The 17,479-nt window shown below is 32.0% G+C and overlaps 1 protein-coding gene across 1 annotated transcript in view; it reads left to right on the forward strand.

The window, feature by feature from the left end:
• The first annotated feature begins 389 nt into the window (after window positions 1–389).
• LOC128173684 (tyrosine-protein kinase JAK2-like) overlaps window positions 390–17,479 on the forward strand; it is a 52,985-nt gene continuing 35,895 nt past the window's right edge. Inside the window, exons 1-6 of the mRNA XM_052839362.1 lie at window positions 390–614; window positions 5,342–6,365; window positions 6,932–7,081; window positions 7,258–7,371; window positions 15,006–15,163; window positions 16,342–16,613. Of these exons, the coding sequence (XP_052695322.1) occupies window positions 5,415–6,365; window positions 6,932–7,081; window positions 7,258–7,371; window positions 15,006–15,163; window positions 16,342–16,613 (1,645 nt within the window). The 5' untranslated portion in view covers window positions 390–614; window positions 5,342–5,414. The remainder of the gene's footprint in view (window positions 615–5,341; window positions 6,366–6,931; window positions 7,082–7,257; window positions 7,372–15,005; window positions 15,164–16,341; window positions 16,614–17,479) is intronic.

Raw genomic sequence — 17,479 nt, forward strand, 5'->3', positions numbered from 1 at the left:
ACTTTCAAAAACGATGCTACGTGCCTGTATAGTATAACAATAAGTATTTATTTATTATAGTATTTTTATAAGTATAATGATAACTATGTATCATAGGCGTCGGAACCGGGGGGGGGGGGGCTAGGGGGGGCTTAGCCCCCCCCCCCCCCCCCCCCCCACTTTTTTGCAAAGTTATACCTAACCATTAGAAACATAGCATGATAGAGGGTTCAGCCCCCCCCCCCCCCCCCCCACACTTTTTCTCGCAGGATTAGTCTAGCCCCCCCACTTTCAATTTGCTTCCGACGCCAGTGTGTATAGGGTAAATTTTTATTACAAGAATCAATTAAGGGCCTTGTATTTAGATTAAATGCATCGTGATCGGCATGCGATAAATAGCGAACAAATTGTACTTTCAGTTTGCTATCGTTGGGTCTTCTTGGAAATGACGTCTATTTTCTAGTAAAAATTAAAAAGAAAGTAATGATTGTGGTGGTTTCTTGGGTTTAACAGGAACAATGGTTCAATGCTGTTGAATAAAACTGATTGCAGGGAGACGTATCTTTTAAACAAGTGATATATTGTGAATCTTGCATCGTTTCCTTCCGTTCACGGGGTACATGACATTTTCAGTGGTAAGTAATTTACTACAAAAAAAAGCACAAGCGTCAAAAAGCAGTTGGACATATAAGAATGCAATTCGTCGAGACTGAAAACGTCAGTCAAAATTTATCTCTGCAAGATTCGTCGAGACTGAAAAATTTTGAGTGACGATTTCAGTCTCGAATGCATTGCGGTGTCCTCGTTAAATCTAAATATATATACAAGTCTGTGTTATATATATTGTATTTGTATATATCTTATGCATGTAAGTTGTATGAAAGATAATGAGGTGCTTAATTAATAATTATGAATAAATATCTGTAATGTTTTCCTTTGTTTTTATATTCCATGATTGATACATTAATATTTTAAAATTTCATGCCCCAATTAATTTAAAGTGTCAAAAAAGGTACAGGTATTTTATAGATTTCACTATAGTGACACCTCTGGTACAGTGTATATAACTGTTGGCTTTTTAAAAAAAATTAACTTATGAATTGATACTATGTTAAAGTAAATTGTGGATAAATACTTCAACGCATTGCAGTTATCCCATTGGGAATAACCGGGAAACCTCATTTAACTTCTTCTCTTGTGGTTAAACCTGGGGTCATGAACCCAACCCATGGTATAATTTACATGTAGCCAGTGTTCGAAATAAGCCAAGCTTGGGTCGTTGTTAAATATTTATTAATACAGAATAAACCTGAAATTTCGTAATTAAACAAATAACACAGAATAGACACAAATGACAAGACAATTAGACACAGACAAACATACACATTAGAAAACGAAATGAAACAGTAATATTATAATTTAGAATGACTTTAATTTATTACATTAAGTCTTACCGGGACAAACAATCCTTATGCTTAAGTATATTGCTATACAGCTTTAGTTCTGACCCGTTCAAGGGCTAGGCGGAGAGTGCCAGTCCGGTATAAGATTTTGGCGGGGAAGGGTGCATGCAGAGTTAGTCATGTGACCCTATTGTCCAGTCTTGTCATTGTCCACGTTACAGATATTAAACTCTCATACATAACCACTCACTCTAAACACGTATACCAATCAAACACGCTAGCGCTGTAATATAATATACAAATTATATACCTGGTTACATACACAACACAACAAAACAGTTAAATCTATAACTTAATTGAGGATACTTGAGATGGAATTTGTTGTTACTGAAAGAGTACTACTGAGTATGTATATTTTTAATTTACTGTACAATGCAGGGTCCTCTTTCAATGGAGCATGGTCACATTTATTTTTTTTAATTTTTATCGTTCACAATGTCTTAGTAATGAATTTCAAAAGATCAACCAGACTTTGAGAGTCAGTCAAGATACAGCTAGAGCTCACAATTTATGTAAAACAAAGGCTCTTGCCATGTTTTTGTTTACATTAATTCAATATACCAATTAAAATTATTTTTCAAGCAAATTTCTCTCTCTGCTAATTCGTTTTGAACAAAAATAAACAGTTCATAGCATAAATTTGTCACATTCATTTTAGGTTGAAACCAGGAATTTTCTTTTCAACATACAAAATGTAAGCAAAAACTTGACCAGAGCTTTGTTTACATAACAAAGAAATGTTGGCTTTATTTCTCGCTTACAACTTGACAACTGACACTCAAATTGGTGCTTTGTAACCAACTGTCATCCGACAACCAGTAAAAATGCATATTATAGTACCTTAGCTAAATTTAGTTGATGTTATAACTGGAAAAAATCAAATTATGCACACAAATTACAGATTCTACTAGATTGTGTCAAATATATCTATGTCATGCTCTAGGAGCATTTTATTTTTTATGATACTAATTTTTCAAGTTTTGAATAATAATACTTTGTTACTATGGTTTTTATTGTATGTCATTGTCAGTTAAGATCACTAGCCTTGTTCCATCATGGACCATATTCTGTCCGTTTTGTTGCAGTAACAATATTGCAGTGGATTGATTTTCATTTATTTCTATTCCAACATCTAGCAATCATTCAAAACTTAAAACAGTGTTCAAACCACATGTATTCTAATTAAAATGCAGATCTTCACAATTAGTGCAAAGCTGTGCAAAATCCTTATTGTGTAAGCCCATTAATTGCAAACCTAACTCAATCTAATAATAGACAATGGCAATAAACCAAATTTCACTGTCTGAGTGTCACATTTCCACAGTATTTTATCTTTTTTTGAACCTTATCTAATTAAGCTGTACATCTTCCTGTCAGAGCTGCACGGAGTCCATTAATTTTCAGTTTATGCAGTATATGTTAATTATTATTTTTAGGCAATTAGACTTAATAAAAAAATTTACACATGTAATTGCCTTGTTTTCAGGCATTCAGTGTCTGTGAGCCAGTAATCATCAGTGCATTTGCATTTGAAGTAAATTGACCAGCTTTAATGTACATGAATATTGTGAGTTGAAAAACCTAATTTTGGCTGATTTTCAAATTCCTTTTGTTTAGCATATAGTAAAAATAAACAGAAATGCATTTTGCATTGATTTCTACAGTTGACATTCATAGAACTGACTGAATACTAAAAGATGTTGAAGTACAATATGATCTGTGATAACAAATAGCTATAGACAAATATTGTAAAAGATATACTAAGTATGCTGTGTGTATGACATACTATTAATTCCTCATTAATCTTGAGGATCCCATTAAGCAGGTCTCAAGGAATTTAAAATCTCGCTCTTTTTTTTCAAACAGTTTTGTCAAAACTTTTGAGCTGTATGAAATCATGACAAAAAACTGGTTCTTGCAATTTTTTATTCTTGCTATTTGATAAAGAATTTACGGTAGTTTGAACTTACTGGCGTTTAATTATTGATTTTTCATTTGTTACTTAATAATTTATTACACATTCATTTATTACACAAAGCTTTATATTTGCTTTACATATTAAATATAGGATTTCTCATGATTTGCAATGGTATCAAATGAGTTGTGTATTTTCAATCCCTGAGCCTTGGCGAGGGGATAGAAAACACACACGAGTTGGATAAAAATCATGTACCATCGCAAATCATGAGAGATTCTTTTTATCACATGTTTTATCACAAGTTAAACCTCACTCTTTCTGTAAACATTATAATTGTGAGCCGCACAACACATTCACTACAGGACAGACATCAACAACTTTACGCATGGAAAAAAGTTCCTTGAAGATTATTAACCAACAAACATTTCATTTTTTAGTATATTTTTATCAATGTATAAAAAAAATTGAAACAGCATTAAAAGCTACTCATTTATAACTCTATGCTTTTCAGCTGAATTATTTTGTTAATTTTTAATTCTACGTCATTAATCTGCCTAAAGCTACGTAATGTTTAATTAGGACATCACGTGGCGTAAGAACACACAGTGGAATATCAAAAATTTATCCCATGAGTGATATCCACCATATATTAAATATAAGATAAACATGTGATAATTTAGTTTTATATTTAATATGACTTGACCAAATAGTAGTTTTAAGATTCTCAAGCTAAAATTCTAATCTTCTTCATTTGGAAATTACAGAGTTAATGCATTGTATTGTATCATGATTTGTTAATTGTTTGATATGTTTGATCCAAAAGTAATGTCACAGATGCGATAAAATCATGAAAAATCGACGTAAAGTGACAAAAATTTGTGCTGTTAGATATCCACCTATTTCAATTCAGATTTGAAAATTCTAATGCATTATGATAAATTTTCCTGAAGATAATATATTTTGTAGAGCCTGAGGTAAGAATAGTCGCCACACGTAAGCGACGTCATTTCTAGATCTTTGGCGTTCTGGTAGAATTTTGTAATTTATAACTCTATTAACATTGGCCACGATGCCCTATTTTACATTTTTGTTATCATTTTTTATAAAGTAACTAATTACTCTTTTTGTAATCAATTGATTAGTATATTGGATTATTTAATGTGCGATCAGTTTGTCAAGGTCTCTTTAAGAAGTCATTAACGTAGCTTTATGATATAGCTCATTACCTAAGAACTTACAGTAGCTTTAACTTTCCTTCAGAGCTCCTGTCTATCTAATTTATTTATAAACATGTCATATGCTTTTATTAGATATTAAAACCACGTTAAGGGTACCTTGTGAACACACTCTCAATTTTAGGTCGATTTTTCGTTTCCAGTACATTTTCTAGTGATTTCTATCCATCGCACTAAAAAATGCATCGTATCACTATTCACATGGCCAGCCTTTTTATTCCTTGATCTAGAGACAAAAGGCATTGTATAGATATCCGAAATGGACAGTTAAACATTCCCTTCTATTTTTTTAAACAGTTAGAAAATGTCTATGTTATATATCTGATTCAAAATATTGTGTTGTTTGGGGCTTTTTTTCAAATTTTGAAGTATGTAATTTATTCATAAATACACAATTTAAAAAGACGTAAATTTATGACACGGCAATGTCACATATTTATTATGCTATAAACATCAACATCTTGATATCTGTTCAATGAGATTTAATCAAAATTTTAATTCGAATTAGAATTTTGATAAGGACAATTTTGATGCATCATTTTACACAATACAGTGCAAGTGAGAAGCGCGGTCCATAGTGTGACGTTACTTTTAGATCAACCCTCGTAGTTAATAATTGGCCACTCTCCAATATTTAGAGCTGTAGCTAAATAAAGCATCACATTTTCTTGTCAATCTATTCCTTCCTTATTTACCATATGCATATAATGACTGTAAAAGGAAATATTTTTTTCTTCATATTTCAGATGAAAGATTGCAATCCTTTACTGTGCAAATGAAAGTGATCCGAAATATTACAGTTTAAAACAGAGTGCAACTATGTCAAATATGTCAAAAACTCAGTTGATCAACAGCGATGCCAGTGCAAATACGAACTCTGCAAACTCCCACATTGAACTTGTTCCAGGAGGTTCGGCCGAGACCGGCCCGGATTCTGTGTCCTCCACCCACACACAGGTAACCAACTTGACCTCCACTACAGTCAATGGCCCCTCAACCTCCTCCTCCTCTTCCTCCCCAAGAGAGGAGAGACTAGCCCCTCCCATAACTAGTGCAGATCTTGACAGTCAGCCAGTCCAGAATATTTTGTCATCGGTGTCTGTCCAATCCACTTCTGGGGTATGCCTGCAGGTAGAGCTGCATGATGGCACAGTGTATAATGTGGACTCGAGAGACAACCCGACAGTTGTAGAGGACTTGTGTATTCAGCTGTTAAAACGCTATTTCCCAAAGATGGGACCTGCAGCTGTTCAGCTTTTTGGATTGGCTTCCATTGACAAGAAACAGATACCCAAAATGTTGTGGGTGAACCCTTGTATCACCATTGAGGAGTTGAAAAGGCACATTTTGAACTCGCCAACAGCTGGTGGGAAAAACACTTTCTTTCTGAGAATTCGTTATGTTCCTGGGAGAAAGTTCCTACACAACTTGCCTGCCCTTGGGCCCGAAATCTTGAAATATCTCTACCTTCAGTGTAAAGATGATTTTGTGAAAAGCCGACTGAGTGATATCTATGAACAGGACATAAAGAATGAGGCTAAAGCCAGAGGTTATGCTGTTCTCAGCATTGTCATTGCAAGTAAAATGGAGGAAAAAGACTGTCAGGATATCCTTAACAAACAGAAACTAGAAGCTTTCCTGCCATCCCATCTTGTTGTGAGGCTCTGGAGAGGCTACCAATTGAGAAAAAATATGAAAACGAAAACGGAAGAATTCTTGGCTCAGCACAGCAATACTAAAGTGGAGGAACTATTGATGGGATATATCAAGGTCAGATATTGTATGGCTGTTAAAGCATATACATCACAAGTATTAGTAGAATTTTTTGGAAATTCTTTATGGACTAAAGATATTCATCCACTCTTGCAACTTGTCAAGCATTGTAATAGGTCAAACCCTACTCTTTTCCAAAGGTATGTTAGAATTATGTCTCAAGATCTCTGATATTATCAAGTATCTATAACTCTTACTTTATGTACGAATTAACAAAAGAACACAATGAACAAATCAATCGCGACTTCTTGTGCTTTCCAAGAGACAGAAAAACATTAACATTGAATATGTTACATATAGGCATCCATCAAAGATTTAATTTAAATTTTTTTTGGTCTAATCTGTCTTTGTTTAAGTGCATATAGCAACACACTAAAAAAAACCAGTTTTAGATCTGTGGCTCTTGACTATTATTTGTACATTAATTTTTTATATACATGCAGTCCATAAAATTACTTTGATTTCAAAATATACTCTTCTTCTCGTTATTTGATACAGTGAAAACTATGTTATAGAACTTTGTACAGGAATGTAGTTATCTGTACATATTTATGATATAACAGGATGTTCTGAATGAGGTGCAGAATTATGGAAGAGAGCGGTACGAGGCTAAGAAGGTATCAGGAAGTCTACGACCGGTTCACATCACCCTGGACATACAGCAGCACGAGGAAAATGTCAACACCCAGTACAAAGGCCTGTTTATTGACAATGTAAGAACAACTGATGTTTATAGTCTGCTAAAAATGTAACATTACCTGTACGAAGACCTGTGAAAATAACACTTCACCAAAATATTTATTACAAACAACAATTTTTCAGTAATAAACAAAATGGTGGTTGAATTGATTTTTTATTTGGTTTGTTTGTTTTTTTTCTTTCTACCCAGGAGTTCTTTTCTTCAATTGTTGATTTCCGCTCTATACATATAACACCTAATCATGCAGATCAGAAGAAATTGTCATGGAATGTTCATTTGGACAGATCCAATGGTTGCCCAGAGGTAAGACCATCATTCCATGAGCAAGCTAGCGCTACAGACATCATTTCTTATTTTCTTTGGGATCACTTTTTATGGGAAAAGTTCAATTTGGTTGTGTAATTGGTATGTGCCTTCTTAAATGTCAGTTTTTAGGTCCGATTTCACACAAGTTGATTAAATCAGTAAACGGTGACAATCTATTTCTAAGTCTTGTGCAGTCATGTGAGACTTATCCAACTAACCATTTTTTTTTGTAAAACAATTTGTGTAACTGGAAAGTTTGAGTGTATACATACTGTAACTGTTGATAGAAATATTAAATCATGAAGAAACTGGTTTTCAATATAATACAGAGAGTTCCACTTAATCTGATAGCGTTTAATTGAAAAAAATTGGTTAATCTAATATAATATCAAAACATTGAACCATTTATCCTTTTATATTTTTTTCTGATAAATGGATGGAAAAAAATACCTGTTATTTTTTCGGTTATATGATCTCTACAGGGTATAAGTTATACTTCAACGCACACAGGTGGCTCCCTTCCTCGTAAGATGAATTAAGCTACCGACATCGATAGTTCTTCCGGATGACCGCACACAGGACTGACCTTACACATTTTACTGTTTGTTTATTTACCTATTGTATATGTTAATTTCATGTAGGGCTTGCACCATTAAGAATCAGTTAAACATGAAATTCTGAATCTAAAATGATTTGCATAGGAGCATGTGACATTGAGGAAATTCTGATTACCGTACTTTCAAATTTACATCGAGATAGAAAACTTAGAAAATAGAATTCAAATAATTTTTTTATCATGCATAATTAATTATATTTAAGAGCATGTTATATAACAGAAAAAAAAGAATTCAATTAAATTTTACAAGTGAAAAGAGGGGCAAACAATTAGCCATTTCCTCTTAGTACTTCCTGTCAAAAATGGCAGCCACTGACAGATTGTAATGAAAAATAACATATTTTTTTTTATCATTTACAAACAAAAAAAGACTAAAATGCTATTTCATTGCAAATGCAAGGTAAATTATTCATTTCAAACTGTAGACATACAGAATATATCTTTTTATTGATAAATTATGTCTTGAAACAAGTTACATTCTATTCTATCCAAAATCAAAGACCACTAAAATGATAAATCTAATAATCGCTTAATCTGATAATTTTTCTCTGACAAATTGACTATTAGATTAAACGGAACCCTCTGTATTTGTCTCTCATGATATTTAATTTGTCTGTTGTAATTCAACCATACATATATTGTAATGATTTTATATAAATGATTTAAGTCTATTGAACTCAATTTTTTCAAATTAATTTTCTCATTAATTGTATTAACAGTCATGTCCAAATACAACGTGTTAATGAGGTCTTTTAACGTAGAATACTCTTTGATTATCATGTGCTGATAAATTTTTTAAGTGTTTGAATTAATTGAAATTATCAGCATGTTTTTTTTTCTAATAATAAAGATCTTTATATTTAAGACAACAATTTTTTAGTTTTTTTGGATCCAATAATAAAAATCTTTATATTTAATACAACAAGTTGTTAGTTTCCATGAAAAAGTAAACAGCTAGATCATTGCCCCCACTTGAACCTTTTTACTGATGATTGCCTTTGTTCATATTGAGCACCTGAGTCATCTATTTACCTGTTCGTCTCAGGTGGGCATTTTTGCTCAGGTGAGTGGTGTGGCCCATGGACCTCTTGTCCCTATAATGACCTATTGGCAATGAGATTATTACTGTATCTCAAGAAAGATTGGAAGATCATAAAAAAGATTTTTTTCTTTTTTTAATACTGTATGATATCAAACAATAGGTTCATGCATACTGATGATTAAACCTAAGGTGAATTTCAGGGAAACAACCATTCAGAGTCACTTCCTTTATAAAACCATTGAACTTGGTTGTTTATTTATTGGGAAAAAGGCTTTCTTATGGAATCACAAAGGTTCATGGTTTTGCTGTCAAACTGCTTATTGATTATTGAAATTTTGGCCACAGTTATCATTGACTTCAAACATTGAAAACCAGTGGGCATTTGTATTTTGTGATGGTGAACTGTCAGCTAGGCTAAGAAGACCACCGTCTTGTGAAGGGAATATTGAGAATTTTTACCTCTTCAAATGTCAGAATTACTAATTTAAATAGTACAAGTACAGATTTTTTTATTCCTAGAAAAGAATTACAACATTGTGTGAATGCTGTCATTCTCTATATATCAACAATTTTAGGTGTTACTTTAAGGGGGATGTGTGGCCATCTTGTACATTTGAAGATAAGAATGTAAACATTTCTTGAATTGGCTTGAAACTTGCCAAAAATGTTGCCAAAAGATATAAAAGCAATAAATATGAAGTCCTACATGCCATTTTGTTTGAAAAGTGTTCATACAAGAATAGGACTATGCCTTTTTCATCACTCAGAACAGCTGTCGTACTGCACAGCAACAGACTTATTTTGAAGATTAAAAATTTCTGAAAAAATATGAAAGAGGTTCATTGGTGACCTAGCTACAACCATTTGTTGAGAAAAAGTTTGAATTTTGCTAATTTAATTGGTGCAACTTTGTCTCAAATGTTTACATTCTTATCCTCAAATGTACAAGATGGCTGCACATCACCCTTAATTTATGTTGAATGCTATATGTAATCATCACAACAATTTACAAATAGCTGCAGAGTTTTAGCTTTCATAATAATTTTTTTTACATATTATTAAATATTATTTAATGAGAATGTACAATTTCATAAATTTAAATCCAAGATTATTTAGGCCTTAATAATCTATGTGTACTGTATTTTCTTCTCATTGCTATCTGAGAACGCTGATTTGAATGATACAATGATAAACCATATGTTGAAGGAAAAAAGTTTAAAGCTCAAGTATGAGCAATAAAAATGTTTAATAGTCTTGAGTTTAAAGCTTTATGCGACTAATGTTTCCTGATATTGCAGCCTTTAAATTAAAACTTTTAGTAGGAAAAAGTTGCAGGAAGAGATATTTAAACAGACAAAGAAATGTCTTCTGATAAAAAAAAAGTTCAACTTGGTCAATTATCACAATTTAATGTCTCTGAAGGGTATATTGTTCACTGGCTGACTTCTTTAATCTAACTACGCAGTTTTTATATATATATATATATATATATATATATATATATATATATATATATATATATATATATATATATATATATATATATATATATATATATATATATATATATATATATATATATATATATATATATATATATATACACACACACATTCTTACAACCTTACATTGATTCTTTTTGTACATAAATAGCTTTAATACCTTGCAGTCTACCTTTCACCATTAAATTGATTCAGATTTTTTCTTCAGTTACGTGTACAATTTATTATTAAAAATAACTTTGGAGAGATTTTTTATGCATTTTACAAGTAATTGGATTTAGAAATGATTATTATAAATGCAAAGCAATGTTTAATTCTGCAATAGTGTCCTATACCCTGTCCCAAGATAATTTTGCAGCACAGTTTCTTAAAGTTATTTGATATTTATAAATACCTCAGGGTTCAAACGATGTTCATTTAATAATATGAAAAAATCCAAAGATTTCCCTTTTAAAAAGCCCCCACTAACTTGTCAGGTTTCAATACAGGACTAAAAATAAAAAGTCTACATGTATGGGGATTTTGCATTTGCTAACAACATGAAGTTCCATGGTTGATGATAATTACTAATTGTGCAGGTGTCTCAAGTATTTCCAAATGGAGAAAAGCTGCAAACATTACCCATAACAAATTTCTGTGGGTAAAAACGGATGAATAGTACATGTATCAATGAGAAATTTTGCAATTTTCCCTTTTTATCAATTTCGATTGTACTTAATTGATAGGTATGTTTAATTTCACTAAAAATCGCTAAAGTGACAGAAACAATAACTTGGGTAGACTATAAAACAATCTTGTTTATCATTTTTATTTGCTTTAACAAGATTACCAGTTAGGTGCCTTTGGCAGCTTAGTCCTGAGTGCATTCAAGATTATTATACATTTAGAATTAAGACTGGCACTGAACAATTAATTTATTTGATTATGATCAGGCTTAATAGTTGAAAATTGACACTTGTACATTGTACTTATATTTCACTGAAGTAAATTTTGTACTTATAACATTTTTCATGCAATAAAGTTTGGCATTGGTCTATTTCTTTAATAACTCTTAATTCCTGTCCTCATTATAAAACTTACAGTCAGATGAACTGTTTACTTTTTAGCCCACCTGAGCTGAAAGCTCAAATGTAAGCTTTTATGATCACATTTTGTCCGTTGTCTGTCCGTCTGTTTATTTGTCCGTCTATGTAAACTTTTCACATTTTCAACATCTTCTCTAGAACTACAGGGCCAATTTCAACCAAACTTGGCACAAAGCACCCTTAGGCAAAGAGATTCAAAGCTGTGAAAATTAAGGATCATGCCTTTTTACAAGAGGAAATAATAAGGAATTATTTTTAAAAAAATTCAAAAATCTTCTTCTCAAGAACCATTTGGCCAGGAAAGCTGAAACTTGTGTGAAAGCATCCTCAGGTAGTGAAGATTGTGAAATTGTGAAAATCATGACCCTAGGGATGGAGTGGGGCCACAATGGGGTGTCAATCATTTATATAGGAATACATGTATATAGAGTAAATCTTTAAAAATCTTCTTCACAGAAACTATTCAGCCAGAAAAGTTGAAACTTGTGTGGAAGCATCCTCAGATAGGGTATAGATTCAAGTTTGTTTAGATCTTGTTCAGATCTTGATTGGGGGATGGGGATTTTTTTTACATAGGAATATATAGAAAAAATCTTCTTATCCAAAACTAATAGGCCAGGAAATCCTAAATTTGAGTGGAAGCATCCTCGTAGGATAGATTAAAGTTTCTTCAAATCATGATCTCCTGGGGATGAGTTAGTTCACAACGTGGGGGGGGGGGGGGGGGGGGCAAAGATTTAAATTGGAATATAAAGAGAAAAATCTTTATTAAAAAATATTTTTCTTAAACCATTTTCCTAGAAAAGCTGTAACATTACTCAATACAACCTCAGATAATGATAATGTATAGATTCAAATTCTTTAAAATCAAAATTTTGAGGAGTAAGGGGGGGGGGATATAGGGGATCCAATTTTACAAAGTAAAGTATTTTAACTATTCACCAAACCTATAATGTTATAATGTATTGTTTTACCTACATGTATAAGCAAGCATTTGACACATTGTGGTTTTTTTTTTTTGAGAACTGCAATGCCCAACAGGTGATATAACTATAAAATCATCCTGTTAGAAAAGGGACTTGATTATAACCATAAGAATATCCAGGGTGAAAAAAAAATGGATATATAATTATTTATACAGTATCTACGTGCATTATATTACATTGTCCAGATAGTATACAATTAAAGTATACCATTGAGGGAGTCAGCAAGATTCCAGTTCCCCAAGAGCAAGTCTATTTCCCAAGGTGAAGCTGATGCAAAACAAATGCATAGACAGCTGCAATTCATAAGACCTTTAAAAATCCTGCATCACTCTTGCGAGTACACAAAACATTGTAAAACATTCATACTAATGTTTGTGTGTTGCAAGGCAATAATTTGGCATTCGGTTGCGTCTAAATATTGTGCATGTCCACTTTTTTAACAAGACTTGATGTGACAACTAGAAGCATTTTAACAAGGCCTTGGACTTTCAGTCAGAGAACTATCTATTTTGCGTCAAAACAAGTTAAAAATGACGCTGGTTTCAAATGAAATATACACCGACTGTGTAGTCTTAGCTCAAAATAAGTCAGACAAATCTTGTTGATTTCAAAAAGCAATGGCTGAGTGTCCTAAATTAAAAAAGACAGGCCTACGTCACATTGCTATTTAGCACCAACTACCCAAAGTCCAAGCTCTTGTTAAAATACTTCTAATTAACGCATGCATCAAATGCGAGGGCTCATGTGAAGCTAAAAAATTCCGATCGCAAAGTGTTTTAAAGTGCTTGTGTTTCAGTTGTGAAAAAGGCTTAAAATGTGGTGTATACTTTGCATTGAGAATTGTTATAGCATCTTACTTAATACATGGCACAGGTAGCTAGTTTATAATGTTATAAAACAAGAATTGATTTCATCCAGAAAATTGGGGGGGGGGGGAAGAAAACAACACTTAAGTCATTCTTCTGAAGAATCATAATTATTAAAAAAAAAATTGTGAAAATAGATTAGAATGAAGTTATAATACAGAATGTCTTGCTTTTACCTTTTTTGGTCAGAATGAGGCAGTTGGGGGCTTAATTATACCACTTTGTTGAAAACAAACGACCTTAATAAGGGAATGTAAAATTGTCTTAATAACTGCCATCAGTTGAGTAGACAAATCATAACTAGACTTTGACCCGTGCGTGCACGGGTTGACATTGCATTGTGATATTGGAAATTTACGAAATAGATACATCAACACACCGTATTGTTAGAAAATGTAGCTGCATTGAAAATAAAAGTTAATTATTCATAACAAACCATTTTGAGGCTATAAATACCTGTCATCTAAAAATTTAATTCAATGACAAATTTTTGAAAAATTCAACACTTCTTCACCAACTTTTTTTTACCATGTTGACATTCGAAACTCTCGTAATGCACCGAGTTAGAGTTATCTCCCATATTTCCTTTGATAAACAGAAAATATGACAAATTTTCAATGAAAATTTACACGCATTTGTTTTATCGTTTCTGAGTTTATCCATGCCAATGGGATATTGTGAAACATAAACTAAAGAGCCTCCCGTGATTTAGCGTGAATGTAATGCACATGCGCAAGATTCTAAAATCCGAAAAATCCACATGATTTCCGGATTTTTTAAAGGAATTTTCGTTTATCATTAATTAGCGAAGCTTGATTGATAAAAAATAAAAACAAATTGGTAATCTTCAAGTACCAATGATGTTTAAAAAATATAAAACAAAAGACAGTACTCTTCCAATTTCTCGGTCTTAAAGCCCAAAAATTCGAGTCTATTATTTTAATGTAGTAGTATAGATACACTATTGTTATTCAAGTTATCTGCATTTACCTGAAAGTAGTTAATAACAAAGACAACTTCAAAAATAAATCAATCAATGCTGTTTTAAAATCCAGTTATTGTTAAACTACATACCATAGTTTTATTTGTTTTTGTATGTAAAATGATATGTTGCTAACAAATAAATCAGTCTCTGAAAAGCTGTTAATATTACTATTATTATTAAAGGGCACCAAAGTCACTCGGGTATAATTATGCTTGTGTGACAAGTTAAAAGCACAGACCTGTTGTTATTTTCCTCTAAACTTATTTCCTTTATTAATAATAGGTGTTGAAATCACGAGTCTGGGGTTTATATGATGTACGTGATACTGATATCTAAGGAGAGAAAAAAAAAATCATTAGACTACTAAATTTCAATTATTTTCAACATCTTAGCTGTGAAGTTTGTATTATTTTGTATGTAATATGATATATATACTGCCAACAAACAAATTTATTGTTTGAAGTTGTGAAATAAATTTACTATTTATTACTATTGATATTTGTTTTTTTTTAAATTTATATAACTCATATATTTTATTTTTTTTATCAGGTGTTGAGGTTTGACAGTAAGACAGTTGCAGAGTCATTTGTCTCTGGTGTCAATGGGTATTATCGCCTCATTACTGACTATTATATGAACCTCTCCCAGCAGATGGAGCTGCCATCACTACAGGAAATCAACCGACTTAAATGCCATGGACCAATCGAGTCAGTTTTTCTTTGTATACAATCAATTTTACTCTATATACAATTATTGTGGTAGTAATTGCATTATATAAATTATGGATGTCAAAGTTGGAAGTTTTCATTATTCAAATAATTGGTTGCAGTCAAAAGATAGTCAGATGTTTGAAACATTTTTAGTAAATAAAGTTTTGTTTTGAGCTATTTAGTCGCCTATAGTCATAGATGACTGTGCAGGCACACACACACACACACACATATATGTTTCATACTACACTTTTACATCACATTATATGTAAAAAATTAATGAACATTTAACATCTATGTAAGACATTTACCATACTTATGTTTCTTTGTAAAATCTGTCTGCATGATTGTTATGTTGATATTATATTTTGTTTATTTTGCTCGTATTTTGGGTGATGGAATGATATGACGGGAGGATTATGTGTCTTTGGTGTATATAAAAGGAATAAGGAATCATTCTTTTAGTAATATGAGGTGATCAATTATGGTCAGGGGTTGTCAAATTCAATAAAGCCCAAAGGGCTTTATGATAGATTTGATCATGCCGACCATATTTGATCATGTCATAATATTCAAAGAATGGTTCTCTATTACTTATATTTATAAAACTTTTAGTAGTTGTACTATTAAATATTAAAATATTAGTCATTGATGAAATGTATTGGACTATATTTATTACAAAATTGAATCGTATATAGTGTTATCACTGACAAATTTCAGACAATGAAAATGAAAATATACAAGACTGTAGTATAGTATAATACTACAGTATAATACAGTCAAACTTCGTTATCTCGAACTAGATGGGACTGTTTAAAAACATCGAGATATTCGAGTATTTGAGATATCGAGGGTAAAATACTTAAAAAAATAATTGGTTGGGACTTACAAATCACTTGTACAAATCCATGGTATTTGAAATATCAGTATTCGAGATATCGAAGTTCAACTGTAATTATCAAAAGCTAGCCCTACATCCAATAGGGTAAATAGAAGTCTGCATGATTACATAATCAGATTCTTTAAAAACAAAACTGTCAAAACAAAAAAACAAGGATGGGCTTTTTTGTTTCATTAAGTAATTGGTTTTTTTTTTGTTATTTAGCATGCAAATATATTAGACATACATGAATAATGATACGTATCTAGTTGTCAATTTAACATTTTCATTTTAGTACCAGCACAGCTGTACGAAAGTTAAAGACCAAAGATCTGTCGGATGAGTATTATATACTGAAGCAGAGCATGCAAGTCTTTGATCAGCTGGCCATCTTGTTTTGTTATGGCGGACAAACCAGAAAGAGGTTGATTGATAAAAAAGAAAACATGTACTGTCTGGAAGGAGAGAATGAAGAAGAATTTAAAGACATCAACTGCCTCATAAAATACATGGCTGAAACCAGAAACCTGCTTCCAAAACGTCCTATCAAGGTCAAACCACAGCAAGGTAAGCCACGAGAAAACATTTTAAGGTCATCTTACCAAAAACTGTCTGTCAAGATCAAACCTTTGGAAAGTTAACCAAATGTCAACTTTGTGAAATTAAACCTAAACCATTCTTTGAAGGTCAAACCTCTGCAAGGTAAAAAGCAAGAAATGTCCTTAAAGTCAACTTTGTGAAAGTAAACTTCAATCATTATCTAAAGTTCAGAACGTCAGGAAGAATTTTTTTTATTTTATGTTGACTTTATGAAATAAACGCAAAACATTCTATTAAGGTCAAACCTCAGTAAGGTTAACCCCAAGACATTCTTCAATGTCAATTAAGTCTGTGAAAGTGAACATGAAACTTGATGGATAAACCTAGGCAAGGTATAATACAAGACATCCAGTCCAATCCAATTTGAACCTATACATGATGAACCATCAAGTGTCTAGTGTGCACATGCAGCTTGAATTCTGGAAGAAATCCTGGTGGTAAAAGATCTGATCAAACCTTAACACACCAAAGTTCATTTGGACCTAAGAATTGCCAACCATATAATGCGTTATACCTTGGCATGGTTAAGTGAGGTATCAAGTGTAGCTCAAGATCTGTCTCTGAGTCAGGAAAATATCCCACGTCAAAACAAGAAGCACTTTAAAAGTCTAGATTGTTATGAACCCCTTTGGCATTCATAGGCCTTTAAAAAAAAAAGAAAATTATTTCAAATAAGCTGCATGTCAGGACACATTGAATTCAAAATGTCTTTAATATAAATGATATTCCTAGACTAAGAGTAGAATTTTTATGTGCTAACCATGCAGGTTTTTATGTGCTTTAAGCTGCATTTATTTTATTTGTTTGTTTTTGGCTAAGGTTATCTGAATTGT

Source organism: Crassostrea angulata, chromosome 1 (assembly GCF_025612915.1).
Source record: "Crassostrea angulata isolate pt1a10 chromosome 1, ASM2561291v2, whole genome shotgun sequence".
Classification (NCBI taxonomy): Eukaryota; Metazoa; Mollusca; class Bivalvia; order Ostreida; family Ostreidae; genus Magallana; species Magallana angulata.